The 17,313-nt window shown below is 25.5% G+C and overlaps 2 protein-coding genes across 2 annotated transcripts; both read right to left on the bottom strand.

Annotated features, from left to right (window-relative positions):
• Positions 1-4,584: 4,584 nt before the first annotated feature.
• Positions 4,585-5,886, bottom strand: FSST1_002920 (uncharacterized protein; the record flags this gene model as incomplete). The annotated part of the gene is made up of 1 exon (XM_083228953.1): positions 4,585-5,886. The coding sequence occupies one exon, from the start codon at positions 5,884-5,886 to the stop codon at positions 4,585-4,587; it is 1,302 nt and encodes a 433-aa protein (XP_083086350.1).
• Positions 5,887-6,317: 431 nt separating this feature from the next.
• FSST1_002919 (Cupredoxin) lies at positions 6,318-8,643 on the bottom strand (the record flags this gene model as incomplete). The annotated part of the gene is made up of 9 exons (XM_083228952.1): positions 6,318-6,500; positions 6,550-6,584; positions 6,634-7,650; positions 7,709-7,843; positions 7,891-7,908; positions 7,958-8,018; positions 8,068-8,189; positions 8,236-8,353; positions 8,404-8,643. The coding sequence occupies 9 exons, from the start codon at positions 8,641-8,643 to the stop codon at positions 6,318-6,320; spliced, it is 1,929 nt and encodes a 642-aa protein (XP_083086349.1).
• Positions 8,644-17,313: the final 8,670 nt, after the last annotated feature.

Raw genomic sequence — 17,313 nt, 5'->3', positions numbered from 1 at the left:
GGTTAAAAGTTATTTTAGCTATAGTTTATAACCTATATATAGTTTAAAGAGACTTTAATATATTAATAATAAATTATTAATATATTAACTTTTATTAATAAGTTTAATTAATTTAATTTATTACTTTTACTATTAAAGAACTTATTTTAGAAATTAATTATTAAAATTTAATATTATATTTATAATAGCTTAAATTAATAATATAGTATTTAATATAAAAGCTAATATAATAAAAGGTTAAATAGTTAATTAATTAGATATTATTAAATACTATAATTAAGAATTTCTACTTTAATATATTAAAGATAATTTATATTTACTATAGTATTTTAATTAAATTAACTTATAATCTTAATCTTCCCCTTAGTTATATACTAAGGGATTAATTGCTTTCTCTTAAAGCTTTTAATAAAAGGGTAAATATTATTAATAAACTATTATTACCTTATATAGGTAATATTAATAGTATACTAATAAATAAGCTATTATACTTTAAAGTTATTCTTATATATATTATTAATATATATATAATATATAGAGAATATATAATATATATATTTCTACTTTTAACTTTATTTTACTTATACTTAAATTAAAGTATTAATATAATCTTAGCTATTATTATAATAATTAGAAATATTTAATTTTTAAATTAACTTAAGGTTATATTTTTTATAACTAGGATATTAAATTAATAATATATTAGTAATATATTAATAATATATTATTAAAATATACCTTAAATAAGTTAAAAAAGACTTTAATTATACTTTTTATAAATAGATATATTAAAAAGATTTATTATATATTAAATAACTTTTTTTACTTTAATTATATTATTATTAAAGGTTTATTTATAAAGCTTAATTATAAAGATATTAATAATATATTACTTATATATTAATAATATATTAATTATAATTTATTTATTTCTTATTTAAAATAAATATAATAAAGCTAAAGGGATTCTTTTAAATACTCTAGTTTATCTCTATTTAAATTAACCCTTTTATAAAGATAATAATTAAATCCTATATAATATATTAATAATATATTTATAAGGTATTAGTAATATATTAATATTAATAATTATTCTTATATTTTAATTAATAATAATATTATAAAGTCCTTTATTATAAATATACTACTATTTAATATAAATTAATATCTTCTCTAATAGATATTTAAAGACCTTAGAGAATATTAAAAAGTATATATTTACTAATTACCCTTTAATAATAGCCTAAATAAAATGAATAACTATTTATATTATTAGTTTATACTTAATATATTAATAATATATAAGGAATATATACTTATAATATTATATTCTTAATATAATACTTAAATAATCTCTTTTTTACTATTAGTAATAATATACTTAAAATTTATATTAATATAAAATAATATAAGGTTTAGACTTTTAAAGAGCTTAGCCTATTAATAATAAAATATAATTATAAGGAATTTATCTTAAGTTTAATAAAAAATATAAATATACTATAATATATAAATAATATATTAAGGATAGTTTAATAGTCTTATTTTACTTAAATTATTTTAATAGTAAGTTATATATTTATAATAGGCTTTTAAATAAGAAATACTAATAGGAAAATAATTAATTTTATTTTTTTATAAAAGGTATTTTAAATAATTTAAATTAATTAAAGCTAAGTAAATATCTAAGAGAATTATTATATTATATTTATTAAGGAATCCTTTTATAGCTAGTAATTAAAGCTATATATCTAGATAATATATTAATAATATATATATTTAATATCTAAAGACCTCCTTTTAATTATATTAAAGTCTATTTAATATCTATTAAAATATCTAGTAATACCTTTAATAGTAAAGGAAATAAATAGCTATAAATTCTATAGGAAAATAGAATTATATATAATATATTTCTAGATTATAATACCTAGGCTTAAAAATTTATATTATAGTAAATATATTTAATAAAGCCTTTTCTTAAGGGTAAATAGGTAATTCCTAAATAATATATTAGTTATATACTAATAATATATTAATAATAATAATATATTATATTCTCTTTTATATTTAAGTATATTAATAATATAGTAGATTTCTAGTATAAATAGTAATTACTATTAATTAAAGGGAAATAAAGTATTTTTTAATATATTAATATAAAGTATTTCTTAAGGCTTTAAGATATAGTATTAATATTATATTTACTTTTACTAATTAATATATTAAATAACCTAAGTAAAATAATCTATTATTAACTAAATAAATAATTAGTAATATATTAATAATATATAGTTAATATATATCTAAGTTAATAGCTAAAAAAGTATAAATTTATATATTTCTTAAGTATATAATTAATATATAAGCTAATTTAGCTATTTATATAATTATTAAATTGCATTAAGGTTTCTATTAATATATTAATAATATATTAGTAATAAATTAAATATAATTTATATTAAAGCCTTTTTCTTTAATATTAGTAATTAAAATTAACTCTTTAAAGATAATATTTTTAATTATTAGTCCTCTATAACCTTAGTATAGTTATATTAATAAAATTTAAAGTCTATATATTTATAGACCTTTATTTCTATATATTTATATTTAAAGAAATAAATTTCTTTTAATTTAAAGAAGCTTAAAGATAATATCCTTAACTTAAATATATTTTCTATATAATATTAAGTTTATAATATATTAATAAAATATTAATAATATATTAATTACTTTAAAGAATATATATTTATTTAATTAGATTCTCTTAAATTATTAATAATATAAATATAAATAGAATAATATAGGCTATTTTATTAATAAATAACTTTAGCTAATTTAATATTATTAAGGTATAAATAAATATCTTTACCTATATAGTATATTTAAATAGGCTAAAGTATTTAAATTAGCTAAAGTCTATAGATATTAATATATTATAATTTTTATAATATAATATATTATTAATTTATTATTAATTTATTAATAATTATTTTTAAAATATAAATAATTAATTTATTTCTTATTTAGGCTTAATTATTAATTTAAATAATTTTTCTTTTTTACTTAAAATAGAATTACCTTATAATAATTATATTAAATTAATTTATAATTACTAATACTTAAATAAGGGTAAAATAAAGTTAAAAGATATTATTTTAAATAAATAATTAATATATTAGTAATATATTAATTATTATTTAAATATAGCTTTAAATATATATTTATTAATATAAAAAATAAATTTAAATTAAAATTAATTTTATAATTAAAAACTTAAATCTATATTATATTCTACTATAACTCTTTAATAAGCTAATTAGATAGCCTTATATTACTGTCTAGGTTATTAATATAATAACCTACTATAAATTTACTTATAAGGGCATAGTTAGATTAAATATAGGGGGTACCTATAGGGTTGTCTAATACCTCGTAAATTATCCCCAAGTCAACATCATGCTTACCCCGCTTTGGATGTCTATCTGATATTAGACGTTGCTTGCTATAACTGATAAGTATCCTCTTCCAGTTGGCTGAAAATATACGCTTGTAAAGTTTGTCAACTCGAAGCAACCCCAGATAAGAATCAAATACGACAGCATACGAAGTTTGCATACGTAAGGGCTGCATCAACCCAGTGTCAACTCTAAAGACATGACCGTCGGACTTTCGTGCCGTGTAAACCAGTCAAAAGTCCCCTGCAGGCTACAAACGCAATGCATGTGCAAGACTTGAAGCTTACTTTGCGTCTGAGCCAGACTCTGTGCATGATTGAGTATGAAATCAAGCTGTATTGGATTATAATCTTCTTAATTTGCGAGATCTCAGTTCGTCATTGTAATAATCGCCCGTATACCCCCCAACTTCACAATAAACATTGTTCGTTATCTTAAGTTAAATTTTTAAAGCTGGATATATTTCCGATTCAAAACTGTACCATCTGGGCTGTAAGCGTCTTCTTGATCTCGGCATCCACTCCCCCGGATGTTCGAACTGCCTGGAACTGGGGACTTCATGTCACTAGTTCTTGCCACAGAATCAACATCTTCAGCGTTAATAAGAAGCATGAGAACACCAAGTCGAGAATGGGCGAAATGGACAAGAGAGGTGTACCGTTCGCACCTTTGATGGTTCCGTTGAGTTTCCCTGCCCAGTCTTGGGATGACTATGATAATTATTGGAAGAAGCACGATCCTCGTGATGCTGAGGAGAATTGATTATAAATAATAAATTGAAACCACCTAGATAAGTATCTTCTATGACTTTACAGCGGCTGTACCATAAAGCTTGGCAGCTCAGATACCTTGTTGATGTCGACTATTGCTTTTGGTGGTTGGCTTGGGTGGAAATCGATCGCGACCTGGGGGAAGACTACGTGTTTTACCAAGACGATCGTGCGTTCGGACTCGATGTTGCTACAAAAGTATTGGGGACTGAAAGAAATTACGAGCTGATGAACAAGGTGGTAACTTTATAGTTACTTGAATACTATTTAATCAGCCAAGGTAGATATGCCCTATCTATATTGTCTCCTATCTAGCTGGCAGGGATCTTTACTAGGTCTTAAACTGCTATCCTCCTCTAGTCCATGTAGTAAAGTTCAGGTTGTAAGACCACTGCTGGAGATCTTTCACTTCTCCACGAGTGAGGATTTGCATTAGACAAATTTGTCGCTTGTACCCTCCTTAATTTCATATGAGGCTTAATAGCCACAACAACAAATGAAATATGAACTGCCACTTGTTGCTTGTTCTCATCAAGTCTCCAGCAATTTAATCTCATAGAAAAAGGTATCTTTAAATCGTCGTGTTGTTTCCATATAAAAAGTGGGAAGCCTACAACGGTAGAAATGAGGAAAACCCCGAAGGTGTCGGTAACTACACGTCGCATAGGTCGCTGTATCTCGACACCATCTTGCGTCCTTTTGGAGCCAATATTAGGCCCAGGTTGTTCATTTTTCGGGAATAGATTCACTTGACTTCCGCACTGGAACCAATCCGGCGAAGGAGCTAATAACCCCCATTCATCGGGGCCCCAGCTATCGCCTGGGTTGAAAATCTTTCCAGCATCAGGGTGAGGCATTTGCCAAGCGAAAAGAGATTCATCCGGAGATGACGAGAGAAGTTCATACTGTAGTCGCATGAATGCTCTGAGACCCTCACCATATGCGGGAGTTAGAGTGACGTTGAAAATGCCAACCATGCTGTATGCTATGTCTTCGATCTTTCCCGTCTCACGCCCTGCCATCCAGCTCATCTTTTTAGCGATACAGGCATCTTTGAATTTATCTTTGCAGGTCAAGTATTGTGTTTCGATCTTGGTGACCTTCTCGATTTGTTCTGCAAGTCCTGTCTTTGTGCCAAGAAATTTCCAGTCCATATCATAAAATTCCATATCATAAGGAGCGAGCAGCTCTTGTAGGGTCCAACCACGAGTGAACCAAACAGAGGGATCTTGCCCATTGATGGACTGGAAAACATTTGAGATGTCTGCGTTCAGCTCACCAGATGACTCGCAGGTGGCTGACTTCCTTACATCGCAAAGATAGGTGATGCAGATAGAGGCTTTTTGATACCACTTGAACATGGAATTGATAGACTCGGTTTCCTCCATCGTGCTGCTCTTATCAATACAGCAGTTGTCAATCCATATCCACTTGAACCCTTTGTGTCTTGCAACGTCGCATACTCCTCGAATCTTGTCAAGCTGAGGAGTACGTAATGGTCGCTCGTTCCCACGAAGTTCTTGCGCAAATGTGCTGATCTGAGAGAAGGTGATTTCTAGTCCCACCCATCTGTGGGAGAAGATTGCATAACCTTCTTGTTTGAAGAAAGACAGCTCGCCTTGCTGAAGCTCGAAAGTTGTGGTGTTGAGAAGACGCATAGTGACAAGAGAGGCTGTGATTTTTGAGGAGCTAAGTTTCAAAGATTGTGTGTAATAATCAAGGTTGAAAAAGGTTGTAGAGAATAATCTTCTTGAGGAATTGATACGGCAACGGAGAGGTTGCAGAGGGGTATTAGAATCAGCTGACATGTTGTGTTACGGGTCATCCTTGGCAGACGATATGTACTGTTTTATAATTCGTCGACCTTAGCCACAATGACGGCCAATGTGCAATTAAACGTCACAAGACATATTGCAGGGGGGTTGAAAAAGTCAGGCTGCCTTTGGTTTGTTGTTGGAAGATGATATTGGCCGAATAGCCACGTGATTCCGATGACGAGGGATTGATTTCATGGATGTCTAGTCTAGCGATCTATGCGACAACATCTCAATAACAAGCAGTCAGAGACTTGTATTAGCTTGATAGGTCTTCAGATACCCGAGTCCTCTTGCGTAGCGTTCTCATTCTTATTAAACATTGTGTAATACGCCGCCCAGTTATTGCACTGCTCAGCGTAGTGCGGTACAATATCAGACTTTTGGAATGCCGGCCCAATCTCTCTTGGTGACTCGACAAATTGAAGCGCAAGTCCACCACTAGCGTGCCAAGCGATCTATCAAAGTCAGAAGGCGTTTGTTTGTTACGGATATGGAAATACTTACATGGCAGTGCATAAGCCAAACACCAGGATTGTTCACTGAATAGTTTGTCAGCAATTGGAGAATAATAGGCCAAGGGATACTCACTCTGGAATGCAACAACGAGGTACCCATTGACAGGAAGTAGTGCCACATCGCGACGAGGCGGATTGTTGGTTTGTAATTTAACCTTAGTTGGATCAAACTCCTCCGTACCGGAAGCAAGAACAACAAAGTCATGACCATGAATATGCATCGGATGAGCCACAGGAGCTTGTGTCTTGTAGATCTTGGGATGCCCAGGCATATTGTGCAAAGATTCCTTGAACTTGCCTTCAATCAAGAAGTATACCCAACTGCCGTTTGTATAATCAAGATTGACGGGTTCGTAGCCTTTGGGCCACTTGGGATGTTTCCAGTCTTTTTCGTAAGCAACCTTGACGAGACTCAAACTAGGCTCAGCCCAATCAAGGTAAAATGATGAATCCTTAAGAACCCATTTATGAAGCTGGGAGGTTTCTGCAGTGTCGTCAGGATATCCTACTAGATGAACTTTGAAGGATTCGTTCTGATAGTTGACGTTCGTGGCGATGGAGATATTCCTCTTGACGATAGGTTTGAGCTTGGCACCCAATTCGTCTAGACATCCGTAGCAGAGATGCTTCTCATCGGGAGGTGGAGTCCATGGCAACTTCTGGTTGTCCTTGTCGTAGCGGATAATACCTAGATTCGAGCGAGCTCCTCCATTATTGCAGTCTCTCGCATGCATCCAAAAGTTGGTTCTCTTGGAGTTGGCTGAATCATGAAGCGTAGCATTTGCCTCAATAATAATATCATAGCGTTGACCAATAGCGATGTTGAGAATAGAGGTATTGTAAGGCGTGATGGGGACAAAGTCGGTAGCAACAACAGAGAAGTTGTGCTTGTCAATCCAAAATGTCATGTGCGTTGAGACGCCGGTATTGACGAGACTCATTTTGTATTTCTTGCCTTTCTCAAAGTTGAAGTCTGTTAGTTTTGGGAGGCCTACGCAATTCTGGTCACAATTCGGATTGTCCTTCAAAGGACAACAGTAGTATGTGCCCTTGCCATTCATCAAGATACTGTCTGGCGCTGGGGGTCGTCCTATTTTACTAGTCAGCGAAAACAATGTCTTTGATCGATGGATAAGTTGAGGACTTACCCATGTACTCAAGCATCACCTGGGAAAAAGCTGTTTTGTGGAAGTGATCTGTGATGAGTACGGGGCCGAGATCAACATCGTAGTTCATGCTTGTTGGTCCGTTGATCTTGATTGCGCCCAACAGTCCATCGGCATCTGCTTGTGAGTCAGTAAAACGCCGTCTCATGAGCAGGTTTACCAACATTGAAGACTAAAATGACCTAAAAATGTTAGCTCTTGCCCACTCCCGTTGGAGTTGGTGTATCTTACTGTGATACCAAGATGTGCCATACTGAGTGGCCTTCCAGCGATAAGTCATGGTCTCACCCGGCTACTTTCATTAGAATCCCAACTTGCCGGGCCGTTCCATAGTGACTTACTGGGATAGGACATTCTGTTACACCTGACACACCGTCCATCCAGTTGGTGTTCAGTTGTCGGATACCATGCCAGTGAATGGATGTTCCGTTGAAGTTCGTAAGGTTATTAAAAACGGTGATTTCTATGAGTGTAAGCAGTTTCCTCCCCCTAACGAAACAAAGACTCACCAAAGGTATCTCCCCAGTTTCCTTCCAGGGTCGGTCCAGGATAAGACCCGTTAAACAGCAAGCGCTCGACCTCGTATCCATCAGGGGCGATTCGACCTTGACCAACCACAAGATAGAACTAAGCCATTCATTAGCATACACTAGAAAGAATAGAGTGTAGGCACAAACCTGTCGAGTTACACCTTCTGGAATAACCTCCTCATAATCTGTTTCAATATTGAGGTTTTTAGTCCAGCAGCGTCTGTCCGTGGGTGTGTTGCAGGGGCCATCAACAATAGTAGTTGGGTCAAAGACGTCCACTACTGAATCAACTGGAGCAATTTGTGATTGATCAGACGTAAATCTGAACTGATCATTGAAGCCCCCGCCCACGAAGAGGAACTCGGTGAGCCTCTTCCAAAACCCCATTGTAGATGTTTAAATGACTACCAAGGGCAGCAGGAAGTGGTGAGCAAAGCAATGAAAGAAGATAAGCGATGGAAACAAGGAGACGGAAAACAAATTCTCATCGATGAACTGTTTAATATAGAACATTCAGCCCCATATGAAGGGATATGCATTGCATGGAACAAAGTTACATAACGGATTCGACGAACTATTCGATAGTCTCGTGCGGCTGAATTGATCTGATCTAGACATCCCACCCGGTGGCGACATAGCACATATGTGATTTACAACTGCATTCCGACCCCAGCTGAATCACTAAGTGAGTGTTTTTGGATCTAGTCCAATACCAATAATATCTCGCACAGGAACGAGATAAGATCGTTTTGTGTCGCAATACTACGCTCCGGCGGCTATGGTTATCTTCAGATCGATAGTCCAATTGACTATTTGCGCTAATGCGGGAGTAAGGCTGCATATGCATTGAACCTAGCCTGATCCATGTCGCTCACAACTCAACTCTTATCTTTTTCCAGTATTGAGCGGAAATCCTTCAGCTCAATTGAAGTAATAAGTGTGTTGTTATGACAGCAAAGCCACGCAAGAAACGAAAAACTATGAAGAGCAAAAGCCGTTGAAGTTGGAAACCATTGACATATCGAACGATGCCATTGACCTAGACAGGTCTTATTAACGAATCTTATAAAATAACCACTATATATTATTCTATTGACATTTGCATAGCCCTGATTAGCTAAGCTTGCATTATATAATTTGGCTACTCTATTACCTAAAATAGTAAGCTAATTCTCCTCCTTTTATAGAAAAAATAAGGCTTTTTTAATTCTCTTTTTTATACCTTATCTAGTAAAAATAGCTACTAATAATAATTATAAGCCTAAGTAAAAGTAATTCTAGAAACTTATATTACTTTAACTTTTAATTTAATTATAAATTATTATTTTTAGCTTATTTTAAATATTAAATTTATTCTTTTTAATACTTTTTCCCTTAATAAAGTATAATTTTCCTATATATTACTATTTTTAATTATAGCTATTTAATTTATTACTTTTAATTTTAAGCTTAAAAAAATACTATACTTTAAAAAGGGTATTTAATAGTAATATTAGCTTTAATATATTTAAATTAAATTTAATATTATTAATACCTAGGTATATATTAACTTAAGCTTTCTTAATAAAGAAGCTAATTAAATAAAGCCTCTTAAGGTTATTTTAATTATTAATTATAAGGATAAATACTTTATTAAATATATAATAAAGGCTATTAATATTATAGAGTTTTATAATATCTATTTAAATAATATAGATTTTCTTAAAAATAATTTAAAGCTTTTTAAGCTTACTTTTAATAAAGTTAATTATAAATATATTATACTTTAAAAGACTAATATACTTAAATAGAATAAGTATTTTACTTAAAAAATTAAAAATAAGAAGATTTATATTTTTTTATAATTAATAGTTAATAAAGAAATACTTAATATTATATTTAAAAAAGTAAAAGAAAAATACCTTAAGGGTTATACTTTATATTATATTATAAAGAGATTTAAAAAGCACTTTACCCTTTAAGCTATAAGTATTATTATTTATACTTATAAAGTATATAATATATATATAAAAAAGGCAAAAAGTATATATATTAATCCTAATAAATAGTTTAATAAATAATATATAGTTTATTATTATACTATATAATATAAAGTTTTTAAAGTTTAAAGAAATTAAGCTATTTTTAATTTCTTTATAATAATTTAAGCTTAAATTATATTTAATTAAATATAATAAATACTTTATATTATTAATTTTAGTAAAAATAAAGTTAATATTAAGTTAATTAATTAATATATAAATAAGCTTAATATTATTATTAAGTAAGCTTTAAGTGCTATATATAATACTATATTTACTATACTTAATAATATATTTAACTTTAAAAAGAATAAAAGTAAAAAGCCTTATTTTTAAATAAAATACCTCTGCTTATAAGATTATCTTTAATATATAGAGGATTATAATATCTTAAAAAGAGTATTTTCTTATAAGAAAATAAGGCTTTTTAAAGGAATAATTAAAAAGGAAGCTCTTAAGATTTAAAAAGTAATATTAACTAGGTATTATAACCTTAAAGTAAAGCTTATAAAGAAAAGGATAATAATTCCTAGCTTAAGTAATAACCTAGGCTAATTTAGCTTTATAAGTAGTATTAATTAAAATAAAATACCTTAATATTTTATTATTTTTAATTTAAATCTCTTTAAAAAGTATAATTTCTCTATTTACTTAAATAGCTATAGCTAAAGACCTCTCTCTAAGAATACTATTTTTAATACTTATAGTTTTATATATCTTATTAACTTAATTAATAAGCTTATTACTTATACTTTTATACCTTTTAATAAAAGTAAAGTAATTTAAGTAGAAATATTATTATTCTTAATTATTAGTTATAATTAAAAAGTAATTATTAAAGCGCTTAATAGCGCTAATAGGAAATATACTAAGAGTATTATTCTTAAAAATATTTAAATTATTAATAGATTTTATATAAATATTATATTAAAAATATTATTATAAAAAAAAAAGTTTTAATATATAGGATTTAACTATATATTATACTTTAATATACTAGAAAATAGTATTATTATTACTAATTTTAATTATTACTTTAATTTAATATTCCTTTAATATAAACCTATTTACTTTTATTTTAATAATAATTAAATAATACTCTATAATAATATTTTAATTATATAATTATTAATATTCTTTACTATTATATATATTTAATAATATAATTATACTTAATATATATAAGATTAAGTATAACTATATATTAATTTAAGCTTATTTTAATATTTAAAAGTAAATTATTTTAGTAAAAATACTTTAAAAAAGCTTATAAATAATACTTATAGTATTTAAATTAATAGGATAAAAGATATTAACTATAAAATCTATACCTAAGTAAAAGTAATTTAAATAATTAGTAAAAAACCCCTTAAATAATATTTACCTAAACTATTTTAATATATCTTTTAAGATTTTTAAAACTATAAAAAAGGCTATAATAGAAGTTAATAGCTACTAATAATTAAAGATAAATATAGCAGTTATTTATATACTTTATCTCTTTTAAATAAGAGTATAGCTTTTATTCTTAAGGTATTTTAATTTTATAATAAGTAAATTAAATAATAATTTAGCCTTATTATTTATATTATTTATTATAATAATAAACTAGCTATAATTTATATATTAGGGAATATAGTATTTTAAGCTTAAATATACCTTAAAGGGATAATTCTTAAATATTCTTTATTATATACTTATAAGCTAAATAAAGTAATTAAGATAATTAATAAGATTATAATAATAAAGTTAAATATTATATTAAATAAAGTAAGGCTTTTATTAAAGCTATAGCTTAAAAGTATTATAATAGTAGTTTACTTACTTAATTAAAGCCTTTAGTAAGCTAATAATAATATATTTCTATTAAAAGCTTTAAAATTTTAATTTAAAAGTTATACTTTATTATTAATAAAGGAATATATAGCTAACTTTTACCTTAATTAAATAGGCATTTGTATATATAATTATAAGGCCTATTTATTAAAAAAGGAAAGAAAAGCTAGTAAATAAAAAAAGGCATTTAAAATAAGCCCTAGAGTATATATTAAGTATTTTATAAGCTATATAGTATATAATATATATTAAATTTAAGTACTTTAATTTAAAAAGGTAATTATATTAAGAAATATAATATTTAATAAAATAACTTTTTATTAACCTAATAAATTAAATATAATAAAGCTTTTATTAATAGAATTAAAAGATTAAATTAAGTTAATTATAATATTAAAATATAATATTCTTTTAAATATATATAATTAGCTAATTTAAAAATAGTTAATAGGCTTAAACTTAAAGGTAAAAGTATATAATTTATATAAATAGCTACTTAAAGAGAGTATAATTACTATTAAATTAAATATAAATTATTTACCTATATATATAATAAATTAAGTATTAATAGGACTTTAAATACTTTAATAAACCCTAAAGCCTAATATATAGTATAGGGATATAAGTAATACTTATAAAAGTAAAAATACTAAAGAAATTAACTCTTTAAAGTAATATTTAATATTAATAGATATATTATAAGCTAGGATAAATAATAATTTCCTTAGTAGTAAATAAATAAATAAGAGAATTAATATAGTAAGCTTATTATTATAAGTAAATAATATTTTATTTACTTATAAAAAAGCAGAAAATTTAAATAAGAATACTTAAGGAATAAGTAAAGCTAAAGCTAAGTCTTTATTAAATACTAAATATAGCCTGCAGATAATAATAAGAAAGTTATTACTATTAATAATAATATAAGCTTTAAATAACTTAATTAAGCTTTCTAAAATATAAATTATATCTAATTTAAAAGGAAACTATAATTACTTAAAGTAACCTTTAGCTTAACTATAAGGTTAGCTAAAAGGATTAAAAAATAAGGTAAATTATACTTTAGCTTAAGAATTAATATATTAAAATATATAGGTTTAAGAAGCTAAAGAGTAAAAATATAATATTACTTTTAATTAATAATTATATAAGCTTTATAGAGATTTATTTAATACTTTTTTTATATTTAATTAGCTAAAAGAAATATATAAAGATTTTAATAAGCTTAAAATAGTATTTATTATAATTCTTTATATAGCTAATAGGAAAGAAAGTAATCCTTAAGTAAGGATTATAATAATAGCTATTCCTAAGGATAATTAAAAATATTATTAAGATAGCCTTTTACTTATATTAAAAATATAGAAATAGCTTAATAAATATTAATTTATTATATTATTTAAGTAAATAGTATATATAGAGATTATAAAGCTCCTTAAAAAGAAGACCTAGAGGAAAGTTAAGTAGGAAAAAGCTATAATTAAGCCTCTATTAATAAAGTAAATACTTATATATAAATATAATTAAGATAGGTTTTTACTATACTATAAAATATAGATTATAGTATATAGAAACTTTTAAAATATAATACTTAAAAGTATATATATAGTAATACTTATAGTATATTCTTTTTATCTAATAATAGCTTTAATTACTTAATTTAATTTTAAAATTAAATAATTAGATATTAAGAATATATTTATAAATATATAAAGGTAATAAAGTAGCTTTTATATATTTTATTACTTTCTCTTAAGATTTAAAGAATATAATTTTATCCTTAAGATTAATTAAGCTCTTTATAGGCTTAGAGATTTACTTAAGCTTTAATTTAATATATTTACTGCTAAATTATATAAATTTAAACTTAAATAGAATATAAAAAAACCTTACTTTTTTTATAACTTAAAGAGAGAAATATATTTAATTCTTTTTATTAATAATATCCTAATCTTCTATTATAAAAGTAACTTAAATACTACTTTAAAGCTTATTAAATACTTAAAAGGAAGTAAAGGGTTTAAACTTATATATAATTTAAAAGCTAAGTAGTTTTTTAATATTAAGATTATTAAAGACTAGTTAAATTATATTATTTCTTTATATTATAATTTATATATTAAGAAAATAATAATTAAATTTAATTAAAATACTTAAAATAGCTTCCTTTTAACTTTAATCTTATAAGTAAAACTTTTACCTTATAAAAACTAAGTATTATTTAATAAAATAAAGAAATATTAAGAAATTATTAAATCCCTGCTTTATATAGCAGTTATATTATAACTTAATATTACCTTTATAGCTAGCTTATTATTATAATTCTTTACTAATTTAAGTATTTATTATAAAAAAGCTACTCTTTAAGTAATTTATTATTTTTATTTTATAAAATTTAATAGCCTAATTTATAGTAAATATAATAAGCTATAAGCTCTTATTATTATAAGTAATATTTTATTTACTAATAATATAAGTATATAGAAGTTATTATAAGGCTATTTTATAAGCTTATTTAAAGAAGTAATTTATTAAAAAGTATTAAGGCAATTAATAGTAATAACTTTAATTATTAAAGCTAAGCTATTTACTTTAAAGTATATAGTAAAGGAAATAATAAAAATAAAATACTTTTTCTAAGATTTATACTTTAATCTAGAATTACCTTATAATATTAAATATAATAACTAGTAAATTATTAGATTTATAATTAATTAAAGCTTTTAAATAATTATAAGGCTTTATTATATTAATATTTAAAGTATATAGTTAAAGTAAAAGTATTTAAAAAAGTTATTTAAAATTATATATTTACTAATAGCTAATATATTAGTAGATAAGCTTATAAAAATATTATTATAATAATAATTTAAGTATTTTAAAGAGCTTTTAAATATATTATAAGTTATTATAAAGTAAAGAAATAAAAAGTAAAAAGTATTAAAGTATATAAGAAGATATATTTATTTATTTCCCTTATATTAAAAGGAAAAAATAGCCTAGATATCTTAATATAATATATATATAAAAATTAAGCGCTAAAATATATAAAAAAAGGAAAATTAATATACCTAATAAGTATTTATAGCTATAGCTAAGGTTATAATAAAGCTATAACCCTAGCTATAATAATATAAAAAGAAGTATTAAGGGTAATATTATTAGTAAGGCTATTTATAATATTAGCTTATATATAATACTTAAAGAGTATAATATTAAACTTATATTTAAGTAATAAAAGTAATAGCTTTAATAGAAAAAGAGAGAACTTTATAGCCTAAAAGGCTTAAAGTAATAAAGGCTTACTTTATTATATTAAAGTAATATAGAGAGGCAGATCTCTCTTTAAATAAAAGTAAAAGCCTTTTAATACTTTTCTTAGGCTTTTTTTTCTTTTATATTATTAAATTAACTTATATATTAATAAGGTAAGCTTAATTAAATAAGAAAAAAGAGAAAAGAAGCTCTATTTATATTATTAAGCTTATTAAGCTTATCTAAGGTAAGGATATTACCTTTTACCTTATTAGCTATATTAGCTAGCTAATAAATTAAAGGATTAAGCTAAAAAGGCCTAAGAATATAATCTAAGTTAATAAGAAGCTTAATTAAAGAAAATAAAGTATATTTATATAGCTTTATAACTATAATTACTTAATAAATATAATATATAGCATTAGGAATTATTAAAAATAATATAATAATAAAGTAAGTTCTTTTTAATCCTTATAAAGAAATTATAAAAGTACTTTAAATAAAGTATAAAAAATTACTTATTAATAAAGTTAATAGGGAGCTAATACCTTAAAGGGTATAATAAATAAAAAGTAAAGGCTATTTAAAGTATTAAATTATATATATTAAGCTTAAATTATAATATTAAAGCTTATAGGTAAAGGTAATAGTAATAATTTTAATAGCAGTAATAAGGATATTAATAAGCTATATTAACTATTAATATACTATTTATATAGTATATATAATAGCTATATATATAGTATTCCTTTACTTTTTATTAAGCTATTTAAGAGTTAATTATTATAAGATATTATAAGCTTAAAGAGCTTTAATTTATAAGATAATAAGTAATAAGAATATTAAAGGTATAGGTAAATAATTAAATTTTAGCCTATAATATATTAGTATTATAAATATTAAATATATACTTTATTAAGCAGTATAAGGTATTATAATAGATTTATTATTATAAAAATATAATTAAAAAAATAAAAGAAAAAAAGAATTTTTTATATAAAAAGTATATACTTATAGCTATATTATAGTATTATATTTTATAATTATAAAGTTATTTACTTTATTATTACCTAATAAATATTTATTTTATTTATATTATAATTAATTAAATACTTTATTTAATATATTTTAAAGTATTTTAAAGCTTTATTATTTATTTAAATGCCTATAATATTAGTATTTAAATAGGGAATATATTAATATTTATATAGCCTTAATTAACTAAGCTTATATTATATAATTTAGCTATTCTATTACCTAAAATAGCAAGCTAATTCCCCTCCTTTTATAGAAAAAATAAGGCTCTTTTAATCCTCTTTTCTATGCCCTATCTAGTAAAAATAGCTGCTGACAATATATTCACTCAACATGTGAAAGCTCTAGACCAAGCCCAATGCAGGAGGTTACTATGTTTAATACGGCTACTCCAGAGCGGTAGAGCGACAACCCTAAAATGGTACAGTGGCGTAGCTGAATTGAAACGGACTAACCCAATCTCGAAACAACGTGCCTAGATGGGACGCTAATGTTGTATAAGCAAAATAAGCCGTTACGCTTAGAATTTCAGCTTGATGCAATTAATCTAGTAGTCAGCAATAGTGGCATGCGGAGAACTTCAACACTGGCTTAGTTGGTTACTGAAAAGGTGGTGTTCTTCTGACTCTAAAGTCAATAATACGACATTGATATCACCCCCACGATGTTGGAATCTGACTTAATATCGCAACTCGAGTTTCTGGGGAGTAAATCGCGCATTGTAAGCTTGATATCTTTCTAAGAGGTCAAGGCGAGCGATGTAGGCCTACAGTAGCTTTAATAACTGTACTTTGGGTCCAAGATAGGATAATAGACCAATACGGCAACAACTACTAAAGAGATGTGATCCTAGCCCATCTGTTCTTGTTTATCATCATCACCATCAGCATCTTGATCAAGCATCGCAACA

Source organism: Fusarium sambucinum, chromosome I, assembly GCF_050947815.1.
Source record: "Fusarium sambucinum isolate potato_lamoka chromosome I, whole genome shotgun sequence".
NCBI lineage: Eukaryota > Fungi > Ascomycota > Sordariomycetes > Hypocreales > Nectriaceae > Fusarium > Fusarium sambucinum.
Note: the sequence above shows the minus strand (reverse complement) of the source record. Positions and strands in the feature narration are given on the sequence as shown.